We start from the raw sequence: 15,612 nt of genomic DNA on the forward strand, positions 1-15,612 counted from the left end.
GTTAGAAAACTTTTTAATAGATAATTTTGTTTGTTCTTTAATAGGGAAGACGATAGTAGTCATCAATTTGCGATAGTAAAAAAAAACAGTAAAAAAATTTCGAAAAACAAAACAAAGAACCAAAAATTGGGCTAAAATGACTTTTTTAATAAAAAATGTTATAGTTTTTCATAAAAATCACCGATTTTAAAAAATCCAACGAATTTTGAAAGACGAATAGACAATTTTTAAGGGCATGTAAGCGACTTTTTCGTTTCTTAAAAAAAACATATTTCTTTGAACGTCTGAAGTAGAGGAAATGACGAAAAACTGTCGGATAGGAAAAATCGCAAAAAATGGAAAGTAAAACAGATTCTGTCGATTATTATTTATTTAAAAGGTAGTCAAAAATTATAAAAGTATATGGAAACAGTAAAATTAATTCCACAAAAACTTTACAAAGTTTTAATCAGTTGCTGTGCAAGAACAGCAAAAATGAAATAATTGACCGAATCTTAAAGAATTATATATGAAACAGGGGTAGAATTTTCCGGAGAGTGCTATAAAGTGTATAATTTTTCGTTATCGATTTTCACAAAAAATCTAAAATATATTTTACTGTAATAAAAGTCGAACGTAAACGGTTAAACGATTTTCTTTTTCGGTCACAGCTGCTGCACGGATCTAACGCATTCGCTGAATGACGGAGCTCGACTGCCGGATGACTAAACTGAATTATGGTTAGGGTCTCAGAATGAAAACTAACCTTCCTAAGTCAAGGGCGTAATTTGAATTTCGCGTGGGGCAACGTATTACCCCACATTACCTTTCTAGGGTTAAATTTGCGTTATTTAAAGTTCTCTTGGAGTTATGTATAATTGTATTAACGGTAAACTGGTACGGCTAAAGCTTAATAATTCTTATTATCTATGAGATAATCTTTCTGTGACTTTCTTCGTACAAGTCCATTATTTTGCAAAAATCTTATAAACAGTGTACCGCATCCAGACATTTTAAGATACTAGATTATTTTTCGCAGAAAAACTGTGAGAATAGAATGCGCATGTATCGCGAAACGATCGATAGACGATGCCGCTTCCACATTCACCCGTACACGCACGTTTACGCGGAACCAAAAGCTATTTGTACAACGCGTAAAGCCCTGAAATTCCATTCCAGTCACGTATCCAGATGGCACACGCGGCCACCGATACGTGGCACCAGGCGCCATCGATAATTGCGGGGTAACGTGCACCCGTAGAGCCCGAAAATCAATGGTGGCGAAAGGGTGACGCGAAAATGGGCACGGTGTTCGATCCGTGTGCCCTGTTACCGGCGAGAAGCGGGAAGAGGAAAGAGAGAGATAGAGTGGCGGAAGGAAGGGAGGGGATCCGAGAGGGCATAATAAATATCAGGTAAGGACGAGATCGGGCGCTACTTACGCCGTCAGCAATAATGACGGGGTGTGTTCGGGCTGTTTGCTTAGCGAGCAGATTAGTGAATGAATCCACAGGTGGGCGCCATCCGTCACACTCTGAATCGGATCCAGCCTCGCTCCGCCTATATTGCCAGCGACTAGTTCTCCTCCAGGTGCGTACGAATAGGGCAACGAGAGAACCCGCGGACTTGGAGAACAGCAAGAAGAAGATACGGACGGTCATCATTGATGGTACAGTCCTATTCGCGATTACATTACGCGCAACGTAAAATTTTAGTACGTTTGTTTTCGATGAAATAATGTTGCAAGGCTTTAATTGAAAAAAAATACGCCCAAAAAAAAAAAAATGTAACATGATTCTCGAAAAAGAGAGGACCAGGACAATATATTTCCACTACGTTGCATCAATGTTGCCAAAGCCGGTAATTATAGCTTCATTCTTAGTCATGACGCGGCTGCCTAAATTGCGCCGTTTTTAATCAACGTCTAACATTGTAGCGACATCCCATGATACGTATCGTATCTTTCATATATGCATATGCATATATAGGGTGTATCTCAGAAAAAAATGCGTGGAATGTGAAACAGCAGTACCGTAATGGTAGACAGGCGATTTACGCTTTTATACGATTAAGCACCGGATATACGAACGGCGCATTGTAGATTGAAACTTGATAGAAGAAGCTGCTATTTAAGAGCGGAGCATTGCATTCGAGACACGCTGTATATATGAATACCTTGGAGCAACCTCTTAACACACCGTGCTGGGTTCGCGTATCTACAGGACGGATACACCCACAAGCTTTCCGCCTACCTGCAGTTGCTGACAGAACTGATGTGGCACGAGACAGTTGCCTATGATATCCATCATCATTCCTTTCGAGGATAATCGGTCGTCACGCCTATAACGACCGCCGAAGGAAGACCGGCACCACGAGAAAGACCGTTTGCTACAGTAAAGGAGATTTCGGATGATCGTTTGTCGTTGGCACTTATAGATTAGGATGACACGTTTCGACTTCCGTAGTTTGTTAAAGCGCGTAGTCGATTAAAAAATATACATATGAGCGATATACGTATTAGTTCGAACTTGAGGAATGATAGAAGCGAGATAAATAATTGTAATCGCGAAAATTACGATTAAGATTTAAGCAGAAAGTGCCAGTTGCCAACAGTGATCGATTGTAGCTATCGAAGAGCTATTTTTGGATAGAGGCATTTTTCTCCGGTTAAGAGTATTTTACGCGGGTGCAAAACGTAGCGCGATTGAAGTCCGCAGGAAAATCTATTTTCTACACCACTGAAGAGCCTTGGGGCCCCGATATGATGGAGTGTTACGGAGATTGGCGGACCACCGGAGTAATGTCCGCACTAATAGCAGTGATTACCCCTGCCTTGTTGAGAATGAACCCGCCTGCTCCTTCCAGCTTGCCTGCTCTTCAGGTTCTGCCCCGTCTCCTCTGCCTCGCGCTGCCCTGCCCACGAATTGATGGATGTTTACCAAACTAACTGCATCCTTTTCGCACAAACTGCCCCCTGGTCATTGGCTACCTGGCCATCGACAACCGTCGAGTCCCATCGAAATCGTGGATCGATTAAATTATGCGGGATATGCAAATTCGCATCGATATGCGCTCGCGCACCTTGATCCCCGAGCACCTTGATTCCCCTTTGGCAGAAAACGCGCAATGAAACTGTTGGAAGAATAATTATTCCCTCTCGAGACCGTGCCGTTTTTATTAATAATAACGGCAGTGATATATACGCGGGCAGAAGGTATTAGATCCGATCGAGAGTTATACGCTTATTCATCAAACTCGACGAGAGTTATTATTCCGGAATTCACGACGCATAATTCAAAGAGCGAGCACGGATAATTCGCGCGCAGAGGAAAAGCCAGGTCTCTTTATCGAAGAAGACACCGGCTGCACGGCAATCTGACCGCAAGAGTAGCTGACAGGCTTTATTATTTATCGACACGCGTTTACATATCGCGAGATACAAGGAAGATGCGGTGGAATAATTGCGATGAGATACGGTCGCGCGCGTTCAGCGGCCGGTGCATGGTTAAAGCGAGGTGGACAATCTTTGTAATGCCAGCACACGAGGGGTACCGCGATGCGGGGCGCGGAATAATTACAGTCGCATTATTATAACGTCACTCGCACTATATTACACCGATGTCATGCATATGCATCGCCTAAGAAGGACCGTAATCGCATAACATTAAATCGGTGCTCGGTCACAGTCCGCCCTCCTGTCATTCTCGTTTAGTTCTTTATATTACAAACGCGAAACGGAAAGTTCTTTCCGTATCGGTTACGCAATCGTTCGCCACAATGTGTATTTTACGTATGAGTAATATGACGATATTAATAATCGCGAGCGCGAAGCGAGTCGCAGCGATACCTCTAACTACGAACCTGGAAATCTCCGGCACCGCATGATCTACGAGGCAGTTTCTATTTGCGACCGTTGATAAACGGCTCGATGTCTCGGATTTTTCGCGGCGCTATATCCCTCGTTAATGGTATCTTCGTCGCGAATGAGCACCAACGTATGGCACGGACCACCTGTCCGGTTGGTATCCCTCGGCCCTCTTTCTCTCATTTCCACACTGTGTCTCTTTCTCCCTCTTTCTCTCTTTCTTTTTCACGCACAGCACGGGCATCCCACGGGGATATTCGCAGCATGTGTCTGCGATAACTATACCACGGGAAGGGGAACTTTAGGCGCCACAGAGCAGGTTTCCATAAAAATGCGAGTCGCTCGATCCACCGCGACGCGGCAGAGTTTAATGTCCCGAGTGACCTACCCTCTCGAAGCTGCGGCAACAGTTAAGTTTTATTGAAAGCCGATCTGCTTTTTCTCCTCCGAAATGCAAACCCGAAAGATATAAAAAGACGTGTAAAAGCAAAAATTAAAGCTTAATTTTTTGAAGATTATTGCACGGCGTGTTAATAATTTAATAACACGTATTTAAACTTTAAACGCGATATCGACTTTTCACCGTGTATTATTCGAATATATATTATGTTTACATCTTACAAATAGAATATGCGCTATAGCTTCCGAACTCGTACGATGAATAAGAAACGCAGGAAATCGATTATTATTATTTTACGACTTTACTTCGTTTTGCTGTCTCTAAGAATAACCCAAGTTGCGACTCAATTTTCAGCGTATGCAAATCGCGATGACAGCGCGTCGTTATTATACATCATCATGCGCAATTATGTGACATAAATCTTACATATGGTACGCAATGTAAATAACTGTTAATTTACGTTATGGATGCAGGACTTTGCGCTTCAGTATTTAAACTGCAGAAGAGGAGCACAGGTTCTTCATCGAATTAGGGACGAAAAGTACATTCGCCATACCGTTGATTATTTGTTTTAGATATTAATGCCTCGTGCGGACTATCAATAATTCATTCTCGACGTAATCGCACGGTGTGCATCCTCTATCTTTAACGTACGACGTTGCGGGACGAACAGAGAAAGAGAGAAAAAGAGAAAGAGAAAGAAAAAGAGAGAGAGAGAGAAGAAGAACGGTGGGGCGGGAGAGAAAGGAGAGACCCGTGTAAACGATAAATCACGATAAATACGTTTGCCTGGGCCATTATAAAAGGCGGAGGAGGAAGAAGGGAGGAATCGGCGCAATCGGCGTGGAGCGTGGAGGAGGCTCGTGAGGAGATACGCACAAAAGGGTGCAGCGGCGCGCGGCCCGATATGCAGTCCCTCCCTGGGGCCACTCCTGGGTGCATCCTCTTCTGTGGCCGCGCATTACGATCGCTTAAGTCTCGGCTCGACTATCGAGTGATCCATCGCCTACGAATTCGACGAAGCCTCCCGCCTACCCTCAGGACATCCTCGACTAATGAGCGTGTCTCGATCGTGAACGACCGGTCTCTCTCTCACTCTCTCGCTCCTTCTCTCTCTCTCTCTCTCTCTCTCTCTCTCTCTCTCTCTTTCTCTCTTTATCTCCTTGCTATCTTCGTCTCAGCTTCCTTCTTCTCTGCTTCTATCTGTCTGCCCGTCTTTCTCTCCTTCTCGCGCTTTTTCCCTCCTCGCTTCCAGGTGCGCTCAGCGTTCCTTTTTAAAAAGAATTCCAATTAAGAGAGCCCGAATGAGTTCGTACGTCCTATTCACGGGCAAGTCCGTCGGCCGAGATATAACGGGGACGACAGGTGGACACTGCGAAATCCTTGGGCATACCCCCGAGAAACACAGAGATACGATCGTCGGCGAGCGATTACTGCGAGAGCCTCTCGCGCGGAGGACACTGAATATATTTTATTTATTAGTTAACGAGAGATGCCGGTAAGCGTTAAAAGAGACTGATCCCACGGTATCGATAAGAAATTCCTGATATGAATTCATATAGACGATGGAAAATTTTTGTTATTATAGTGTAGCAATTTAATAAGGGGGAACGCTAATTATTATTTATAAGATCAGGTTTATCGAGTAAAATTACGTATAATTATCGATACCACGCCATCAAGACGTAGGTTCTATGAATTTTACTTGAGCGACACGTCGTTAGATACACAACTTCACTGCGACGTTCATTGACTAGGTGGGAAAATGCGGTAGTTTCAATGCATTCCTGTGAGAAGCTTGCTCACCTATGCCACCGATGCGTAGTTAGTGCGTGGCGAGGCGATGGAAGATAGCGAGAAAGAGAGAGACGGAAGAGTGGGCAAGCAGATACCGGCCCCCGCGGGGGGCTCATAATTGCCGACCCTGAAGATCGGTCGACCCCATGGGGCCCTCCTCTGTTTGTTTTATTCCCTGGTTATACAAACGCAAGATCTACGACCGATATATGATAATCGTCCTTCTAGTTCTTCCAGTCGTCTCTCTTTCTTTCTCTCGACTTCTTCTCGGCTTTCCCTCCGTTTTCTTCTTCTTTTTTTTTTCTTTGATTGTATAAGCTTCACGAATGTAGAGTGCCTTATGGACACTGATAGACAGGGACACGTCCGAACTAATTCTAACCCGAATCTGCCTCCACCAGCGGTGCCGTGGAAGCTTTCGCCACGTCTCATCATTTACGACGCACACTTATTCAAATTCTACGACGGCCGAAATGATTAATACTCTTCGTTATGAGCGGCTACCTTAGGCTCTCGCGTTCGTCAGTTTAAGAGAGGGCAGCATAAAATATTACCTCAAACATTTAATATGTAAATAATGGGCGTCGCTATTACCGCCCACATTTTTAAGCTGTAGCCGCAGTGTTAATGCACGCGCTGATAAAGATGCGTTTAGACGATAGACGATAGACGATAGAAGCGAATTGAAAGAAACAATGGGAGGAAAATTAGAAAAAATAATAGAACATGTAACTGCAAAATAAACGCGTTACGAAATTAGTGCTTCGATCGTATCGAATGCTTAGTCGACCTTATTATGCTTAACCTCCATTATTTAAATATAGGCTTTAAATTTAGCTTCTTTAGCTTCGTAAAAGTTCTAGTGTATAAATATAACTTTGGTCGACTAAATATAACTTTCTCGACTCGGGTTTTTCATTGAAAAACAGTTTTATCGCCAAGACAACTAGCGACTACATTTCGAATAGATAACACCGCGAATGTCCTAAATACATATATTCTATCTTAATGGAGAAAGAACAGATAAAGCAACTAATTATCGAAGATTATATAAAAAACGCATAATCGTGACAGAGACGCATATTCAATAATGTGTCTTTTTATCACGTGTCCTTCCACGGGTATTTTACTCTAAGTACTCACCTCGCCGTCGATTTTCTTAAACTCCGGATCATCCTCATCCACCTCGAAATACAGCTCTGTAGATGTAACGGAAATGATGCCGGGCGCCACGATACCGGGTGCAATTAATTTGCCTTTCGTGCTAATGTTCACCGGACCTGATAAAAACATGAATAATCAGGCTGCGTGCGTGTAAACAGCAACGCAATAAAATAATAATAATAATAATATACTGCCTGTAATTCTTTTTATTTAACTATAAAAACGTAAATGAATCTTTCTCATTTTACTTTAAACTCGTGCATACTACAAATTATCGGTAGCACGCTATTTCTGTAATGTACAGTGCATAGAAATTGGAAATTAAGCGCGGAAATTAAAATAACAAATAACAATTGACGACCGATACTTAAAATAACGAACTAACAAAATTGCGGCGCGGAATTGACGAAAATAAAACCGGTTTACGTGGCCTGTAATATGCCATTAAAATGTCGCGTCTCGTTTATCCCGCAACGGAACGCCGACCAACCTGTCAAGTCGTTGTCAAGATCCCTGTCGTCCGACAGCAATTCACTGTCATCCATAAGATCCGTTGACTGCAATTGCTGTTGGTGTGCACGCGAGGCTGCGAGATGCGCGTGAAACTCTTCACGCGCTTGAAGTATCGCATCCTCGGGTGCACCGTGTTCTAGAGCCGCCTTGAGAGTAGCCTCGGGGTGGCTCGAGCCTAGTGGATTGTGCACGAAACGCTTGCGTCTACGTGCATCATCCTCCCAAGCATCCAGCTTCCAGTATTCGGCCAATCTGTAAACAGCGATGATAGATAGAATATTAAATACAATTTATTTATTATGGGATATAGAGCCAAATTAAAGTGATTGCGTTTGCACTCACTTTGCAGCCATTGGATCCATGTATCCCCATGCACCATGCTTGTTGGACAAGATATTTCGAACTTTCTCCAGCAGTCTGCTAGCGATAACATTGTCGCGTCTTCGTGCCGCGGTGATTAGATGATCGCACATACGTTCTTCTTCCCGACGGTCCAGTAATGTCTGTGCGCATTGTGACTAAATATCAGAAAAAAAAACATCTGTTATTAATGTATATTCTTAATTAATAATATCGAGCGGTATATTTGTGAGCTGGGATATTATCGTATCAGTATTAGATGACTCGCGAAAACGTTTCAAACGCGACAAAAACTGGCCGGTTCTATTTACAGAGCAATGAAATCGCCGGAAGAAATGCACGCAATACCTCAAAGTCAGCATGCTTCAGCACGTCATCCGCTCTCATCCTGTTTAAAATGAACTCTGCCTCGTTTGCGACTCTTACTATGTGATCCTTCATCGCGTGAGATAGCAACCTGGGTAACGCAAAGAAGCATTTTCATGAAGGGAAACGAGAATGTTTTGATTTCGTTTTGTTTGCGCGCGTTCTAGGCCGTATAATAAACGTCTTACCTTCCCTCGTTAATGAGCTCGATGAAAGCGAGACCCGCATGCTTTTGCAAGGAGTTTTGCCATTCCTGAGAGCAGAGGAGCATAACCAATTCCACAACAGAGTTGCTGTTCTTAAATGTAGTTAAACCTGAAAAATTACAAACGGAGAATCGTTAAACGAACGAATACGATATACGGTGAATAACAATGATTGACAGAGAGAGAGAGAGAACGGAAGAAACGAACAATGTCGTGTTTTACAAGGAATGTTCACAGTGTATCGCGGATATTGTTAAAAATAAAGTACATCGATACGTTGCAAGACCATCAAACGCCACGTTCCTTGAATATAAAATCTGCGAGAATCATCGCGGTCTCTACACGCATGCTGAATACTAATGGTGAGCGATTACTCGGAATACGCTGACCATCTTCCTAAAGCGAAATCATAAAGCAACTAATTTGAATACCCGGTGTGAAATACCAAAGACCATAAAAGTGACGAAAGTCCCGCCAAGTATGCCCATTTAAATAGACTCTAAATTTTTATTTATCACGCAAGCATATCTAAATATACGATTTTAAATATTTTACAGTTTTACACGAACAACATTGTTGAATTCTTATTTTTATGATCGCTATTTTATCTTTTAAAGCGCCCATAATACATCGATTTCGGAATATTTAATCACAAACGTTTTGTTTGTTAGATACGCGTTTACGAATAAGATAATAAATTTATTGACATGATAATATATACAATATTTAGAAAAAAAAGTTATGTTAATGAAAAAATTTATTATGTTAAACAATCAATGAAAATATAAGGGAGCAAAAAATAAAACGCGCTTATAAAATGCTGACGGTATATTCGCAATAAATATCTTATCGCAATAAAATATGAAGAAATAACGAATAAATACAAAGAATAATTTTGTTTATCATGTCGGAAAATGTTGTGCCTACATGAAGCTAACTGAATTTTAGTTTCTTAATACTTTATGATTCTTTTTTATCCGTGGGCGTGATATATCTCGACATCGCTTAGAAAACATAGACCATGCTACGACTGTTCTCCGTGTAGTAAAGTCTAACGTGAAATATATCCTTTTTATTTATCGAGCTTCAGACATTCTATATCATATCGCGCGCGCGCGTAAAATGTGGAATGTGAGTCGTGATTTCCTTTTACATCTCATTTTATAAGCGCGTATACATAATAAAACCACGATGTATTTATAGTGCAACTTATAGAGAGACTGTTCTAAAATCATCAAATAATATTCGAAGAGAGAATTTTTCTTGGCTTGCTCGTAATAAATGTTTTCTTACACAGATTCATATGCAACATGCACACACCGAACACAGAATGATCGTACGTTCGACGTACCCTTGCAGCTCGTACCTTTTCCTTCCATTAACAATTCTTGACCATGGGAGCCAACGAGTGTTTTGGACAGGAAGGGAGCAAAGTCCACCATGATCTCTCGAAGGAGAGGGCAAACCGAACCCAAAGCCATTTCCAGCTTTTGCGTGAGAGAGGCCTCGCGGGAAGGTGTCGGTACAGGTAAATGATCGACCAGACCTTTGATCGGCAATTCGTCGGCCCTCGGGGATGCTGCGGTTACCACTAACCGATCGGGTACCCTCACCACAGAGATTTCCGCCGACGGTTTCTCCCCGCGTTCGGTGTTGCCCAGCATTTCTTGTTCCAGAACGTTGCCCTCACTGTCTTGCATGTCGCCTGCGTGTTTCAGAATACGTTTCTTGCTTTACATATCAGATTGATAAAGATTTTTCTCAATAAGATTGTTTATCAATCACAATTAAGTGACAGTGCCACCAGTTGACTTGACTCTTACCGCGCGAGTGTGCAATATTGTGAATGTTTCGCGGGTCTTCTCTTGGATTTGTAATAGGCATCGTATCACCGTCTTCATTAAGGTTTACGTCTGTCCAGGCTTCTTCGGATGAATTATGCTTGTTTTCATTGTCTGTAGTAACTTCGGAAGGACTTGGGTCCGCGGTGATATTGCTACGATGTACTGTCTCCTCACTGGAGTCATTGCTCTGGGAGAAAGTCGATCAAAATAAAGGGAGGAATTAAACATTGGATTTTGTCATCATTAAAATCGATCATAAATTGTTAGAAAAATATTGAGGCATTTTAAATAAAAGATATTGATTAGAAAATATATGAAACGGAGATTTATATATTTTTATAATAAAATAAATTATTTTTTCTAACCGGCATGTAAGTGGTAGCATTTAAAATTTTATTTTTTTATACTGCTGAATTTTGGATTAACAAGAAATTCCTTTTAACAGTCGTTAATTATTATGTAAAACTATTCAGATGTATTTCCAGGCCTAAGAATGTCACTACGATGCTGAAGTAATTTACTAATGAAAGTTTATATATAGCTAGATTTTATTACAGAAACATTTCATAGGATAATTTCATACAATCACACTTCATGATATACTCTCGCGTGCCATGTACTTACTTCATTACATGCAATCGGTAGTACACCACTACTATACGCAATCAACTAATATATTATAGAAAGAAAGAACCAAGCTTCTCATATATATTCAAGCCTCGTTAGCAAACTTGTTAATTCTATAATAAGACCCAAGTTATACGCATGTAAGGACCGCTATTTTTACATTATAACAACATTACATAAGCGTCGAGAAGGATTTGAATCAAGATGTTATATCGCTCTCTCTTTCTTGCACCCGTCAAATGGGCATTATCGCACGTTGCGTATTCCTCTCGCATTCTTTCACGAAGTGAGAAATTTAAAACAAATTAAAAACACATTTCTCTGATCGCGACCCAAAACGCGAACCGGTCGCGGCGACATAATTCGGGAATCGAGCTCCCGCCAACGAGCTCCTCCACACATCCGGATCTGTACTCGAATTAAGTTTTACCTGCAGATTTCGTGGCAGTGGTTCGGACCTTGTAGAAGTGCCAAGCGTTGGTTCTGATGAGGTGTAATCCTCGAGAATAGTCCGCGGCCGAGGTACACCACTGTGACCTCCCTTCAGAACCAGTAGTTAGTACGCATAGCAATGCAAGCAGAGGAAGTTAACAATGAGAAAAATTCGAGAGTCAGAGTATCGCATGCTCGCATAGGATTAAAGATAGATACAATGGCTTGACTTTCGGAGGTGCGATTACGTGTCGGAACTTCGCGGGCTGATTTTGGGGTTCGCTCTGGTAATGCCGATTTTCAGAGAATCCGTTTGAGATATAGATGTTACGTGCGAGAGATATAGTTACGAGAGATCACAAATTGAGCTAACGGTCGTTACGCTGGGACTACGTAGATGCAAGACATCAATCGATAAGTGAACACTACATGCTGGGCATTACAAGAGATCATCAACTACGGCAGGTCTCGAAATCACGTAATTGTATCAGGAGAATTAGCTAACGAGTACTACACCTAAGAATCACAATAGGGGCTGAATAGATAATAAAAAATACGTTATAATTGTAGAATTGTGCTAATGTATGATAAACATTCATGGATGAATGTAAATTTACCTTGTCAAATCTTAATACGTGTAAATCTAATGTAGCTATCTATGAATCGGTCTATCGTAATTACAAAGTATATATTTAATGTTTCGAAGTAAAAACTTTATAAGTCATCATCGCACGACGAACAATACACGTAATAAATCAGTGCAAAGCATTGTGCGGTAGCACGAGTATCTGGTCATTACTGCGTGAATACCCCATAAGATCGTGCGTGATGAAAGAGTGCTAAAGTTTCGCTGCTGTGAATATCATTTGAAACTATCGAGCATAAAGAGAAAGGTACTCAGGACAGTATTAGAAGAAAACGGAGTTGAATTTGTTTAGAAAGACCCGCATATCGTATACTCGCTACGTAGAGTTGTACAAAGCGACAGATTGAAACATCAAATCTCCGTGTCTACGTTCTCGATCTATCGAAATGCATGCAGTCTCAAGTATAGAAAATTGTTATAACTTCGTATAAAATCATCTCGTTTTTATACCAAATAATCAAACTATATGTTGTCACTATCAGATTGCGTTTCATACGTGACGGACTTTGCCAAACTTTTACCTGAGATTTATAATTATTCTCGGTGTGTTCACTTCTTTCGAATTTGTTCGGTAGGGGACAAGTGTCCGTTGCTCTTTTCAGATCAGTATTGACATTTCGGAGAATTGCAACTTTTCAAACAAAGTTAACTTACCTTGGTCGACGGCGGACCGGACGATGTGACGTCGTGATCGGCCAAAATCGAAGAATTGTTTTCGTCGACGATGATGACTTCATATTCGCCATCATCCTGAGAGCCCGATTGACTCATTATACCTCCGCTACCTGAGAACACGTGATTAAGATGTGGTATGAGAAATTGAGAAATATGAAGATTTTCTCTTTGCTAAGCCAATCGATATTCATACACATGCGTTTAACAATTTTATTTAATTGAAAGATTTCATTTGTACATGGTGTGTAAAATGATCATTAATATTGTTTTGTAATTCGCAGACTAACAATGTAAAAAATGTGTAACATCAGATTGTTACATCCATGTAGGTACATTGAAAACGAAACACAGAACATTCTTCTTTGTTTGTACTATATAAAGGGTTGCGCAAAATTGCTGCAAAATAAATCATAGGCACACAACAGGCATTTTAATTTTTCAATTGTCTTAATCATAAGAAACACAAGCTTTTATTGTACTCAATTAATTCTTGATAGTACGGATTTAATGTTAGAGAATGTTTATCTTAATTTTCAGAATAGCTAGTGTTTCTTAAATATTGAATTATATTTATCGGGTAATGTAATTATAGGATAAGGATTGGTTGCGTTGATACAACATCGAAAAAACATCGAGAAAATTGTGCGTGGATTCGTTGATATTGACAAACATCGTGCAATTTGCAAATTGGACAAACAAGAATCATGTGCAATAACAAGTGATAACGGGTAATTATAAAAAATAACTAATATATGTAATTCATATTGTATATGTAAGATTCGAATTATATGTATTTGAATATTACACAATCGATGTATAAATTACACATAATAATAAAAATCTACAAATTAAATGGACAAAAAGTCAAATTCAGGGACAATTGTATTTCGTTCAATAATAGTAAATTATTTGTCGAATAATTAGGCATATTTCGTTTATGTGATCCATCGCATTGACTTCTAGGGGGATACTCATGCGTGTCTTAATTTTTATCGATAAAATATTGTAGCTGCATTTTATCGCAATGGAAATACATATTCCACATGCTGTAGAATAGGACGATTATTAAGTTCATTTTTTGCGGGACAATATGCTGCAAGTTCAAAGTGGCTGCTTTGTGTACGGCATGCAGTGTGCGAATCTATTAGAAAAATATTAATTAAATACTATAATTATAATAAAAGTTCGAGTTTAAATGACAATATAATAAAAGTAAACAAAAAATAATCAGATTGGATATTTAATATGTGTAAATGATCGCGAGAGGAATAAAGAAAAAAATTAACATGTCAATTAAATAAATTAATTTCTTTTTAGATTTTTAGCTTGTTGTAAAATGTATATTCTTTTAAGATAATTAAAAAAAATGAATTTTGTAATGCGGAAAAGGATCGGTTGCGTTGGTATACAACATCAAGAAAACATCGAGAAAATTACGCATCGTCAATTGACAAGCGTCGTGCAGTTTGCAAATTAATGGACAAACAAGAGTAATGCGCAATAAATCAGGCCAAAAGAACTCGGGCATTCCGTGAAACAACTTTCAGGTTTTCGAGTTACCTTGCAGACCGACACCGGAGTTTCTATGACAGAGATTTCGGGGCTGATCGATATGCTTTTGAAGCGTATGGTGGTGGTTGTTGTTATTGTGATGATGATAGTGATGATGACGATGATAGTTATGGTTATTCGGATGATGATTGTAGTGATTGTTGTGGTGATTCGGGAGGTAATAGTTAGAGGGTGGCTGGCGATTAGAGTGCCTGGCAGCCGGTAGCGGGTGCTGGTGATGGTGCTGGTTGATGTGATGGTTGGCATTGGCATTGACATTTGCATTGGCGTTAGGGTGAGATCCCGGGAGGAACTGTGGGTACACGTGGTGAGACCACTGTGGAAATAAGGGCCGCCCTCCTCCACCACCATTCCCATCTGCCGAGGAACCACATTTACCACGTTACCACGTTATCCGGTCGTGCGCTATATCACTTCAGTCACACGCGATCCATAGCGTACTTTTTTGTGATACTGTCCTTCACTCTATGCATTCGTTTAATAAAATCACGAACAAGCAGTATGATCAATGTCTGCTCATTTTAAAGCTCTCATTTCCGAAATTATGCCATAGCAAATTATCAACATTCTCGCAAAAAATTATCTATATACGCAGCGAAGTACATATACAATTTTTTATCTTGAAAATTCAAAAATAATCACGACATAATTAAAAATGTAGTTTTTAATGTTTTTAGAAAAGAATTAGAATGTCAAAGAGTAGCATAAAAATATATTACAAGATTCCAATATAAGAATATATAAACATTTAATTATTAGAGAAAACTTGCTTTTTGTTGTGTACATTTAAAGATCACAAAAAAGTATATTTGAAAGAATATTAAGTTTAATTAACATTAATAGAGTGAAATTCAGTAAATAACAGTTTATCACTTTAAATATGTATTACTTTATAAATCGTAAATAATTTGTAATTAATAATTTTTATTTCTGATGTGTAACATACTATAAATTTTAACAAAGAAAGATTAACATAATGACAAAAAAAATAATGTATTGTTTACAAATTTCAAGTTTTATATCACATCACTTGTAATATGTAACAACCGCGTAGAGTATAACATTCTAAAAGAACTTATTTCACAAAATTTCTTAATTTGTTAAACGTTCAAATATTAATCGTATAGCAACAATCATAGAGATATCATAGAAACATTTTTCTTTTT

The 15,612-nt window shown here is 39.7% G+C and overlaps 1 protein-coding gene across 4 annotated transcripts in view; it reads right to left on the reverse strand.

Moving 5' to 3' along the window:
• Positions 1 to 15,612, reverse strand: part of LOC112459669 (neurobeachin) — a 190,817-nt gene that overhangs the window by 60,557 nt on the left and 114,648 nt on the right. For 3 of the 4 annotated variants that reach the window (XM_025023900.1, XM_025023901.1, XM_025023899.1), the window contains exons 28-37: positions 14,435 to 14,803; positions 12,854 to 12,984; positions 11,552 to 11,662; positions 10,474 to 10,681; positions 10,017 to 10,355; positions 8,633 to 8,759; positions 8,427 to 8,535; positions 8,061 to 8,236; positions 7,696 to 7,970; positions 7,185 to 7,321 (exon numbers count right to left, since the gene is read on the reverse strand). In XM_025023900.1, coding sequence (XP_024879668.1) covers positions 7,185 to 7,321; positions 7,696 to 7,970; positions 8,061 to 8,236; positions 8,427 to 8,535; positions 8,633 to 8,759; positions 10,017 to 10,355; positions 10,474 to 10,681; positions 11,552 to 11,662; positions 12,854 to 12,984; positions 14,435 to 14,803 — 1,982 coding nt within the window. Of the gene's footprint in view, positions 1 to 7,184; positions 7,322 to 7,695; positions 7,971 to 8,060; positions 8,237 to 8,426; positions 8,536 to 8,632; positions 8,760 to 10,001; positions 10,356 to 10,473; positions 10,682 to 11,551; positions 11,663 to 12,853; positions 12,985 to 14,434; positions 14,804 to 15,612 lie in introns of all 4 variants that reach the window. The other variant, XM_025023898.1, reaches the window with a different exon arrangement.

This window comes from Temnothorax curvispinosus, unplaced genomic scaffold, assembly GCF_003070985.1.
Source record: "Temnothorax curvispinosus isolate PA1 unplaced genomic scaffold, ASM307098v1 QBEX01010053.1, whole genome shotgun sequence".
Lineage (NCBI taxonomy): Eukaryota > Metazoa > Arthropoda > Insecta > Hymenoptera > Formicidae > Temnothorax > Temnothorax curvispinosus.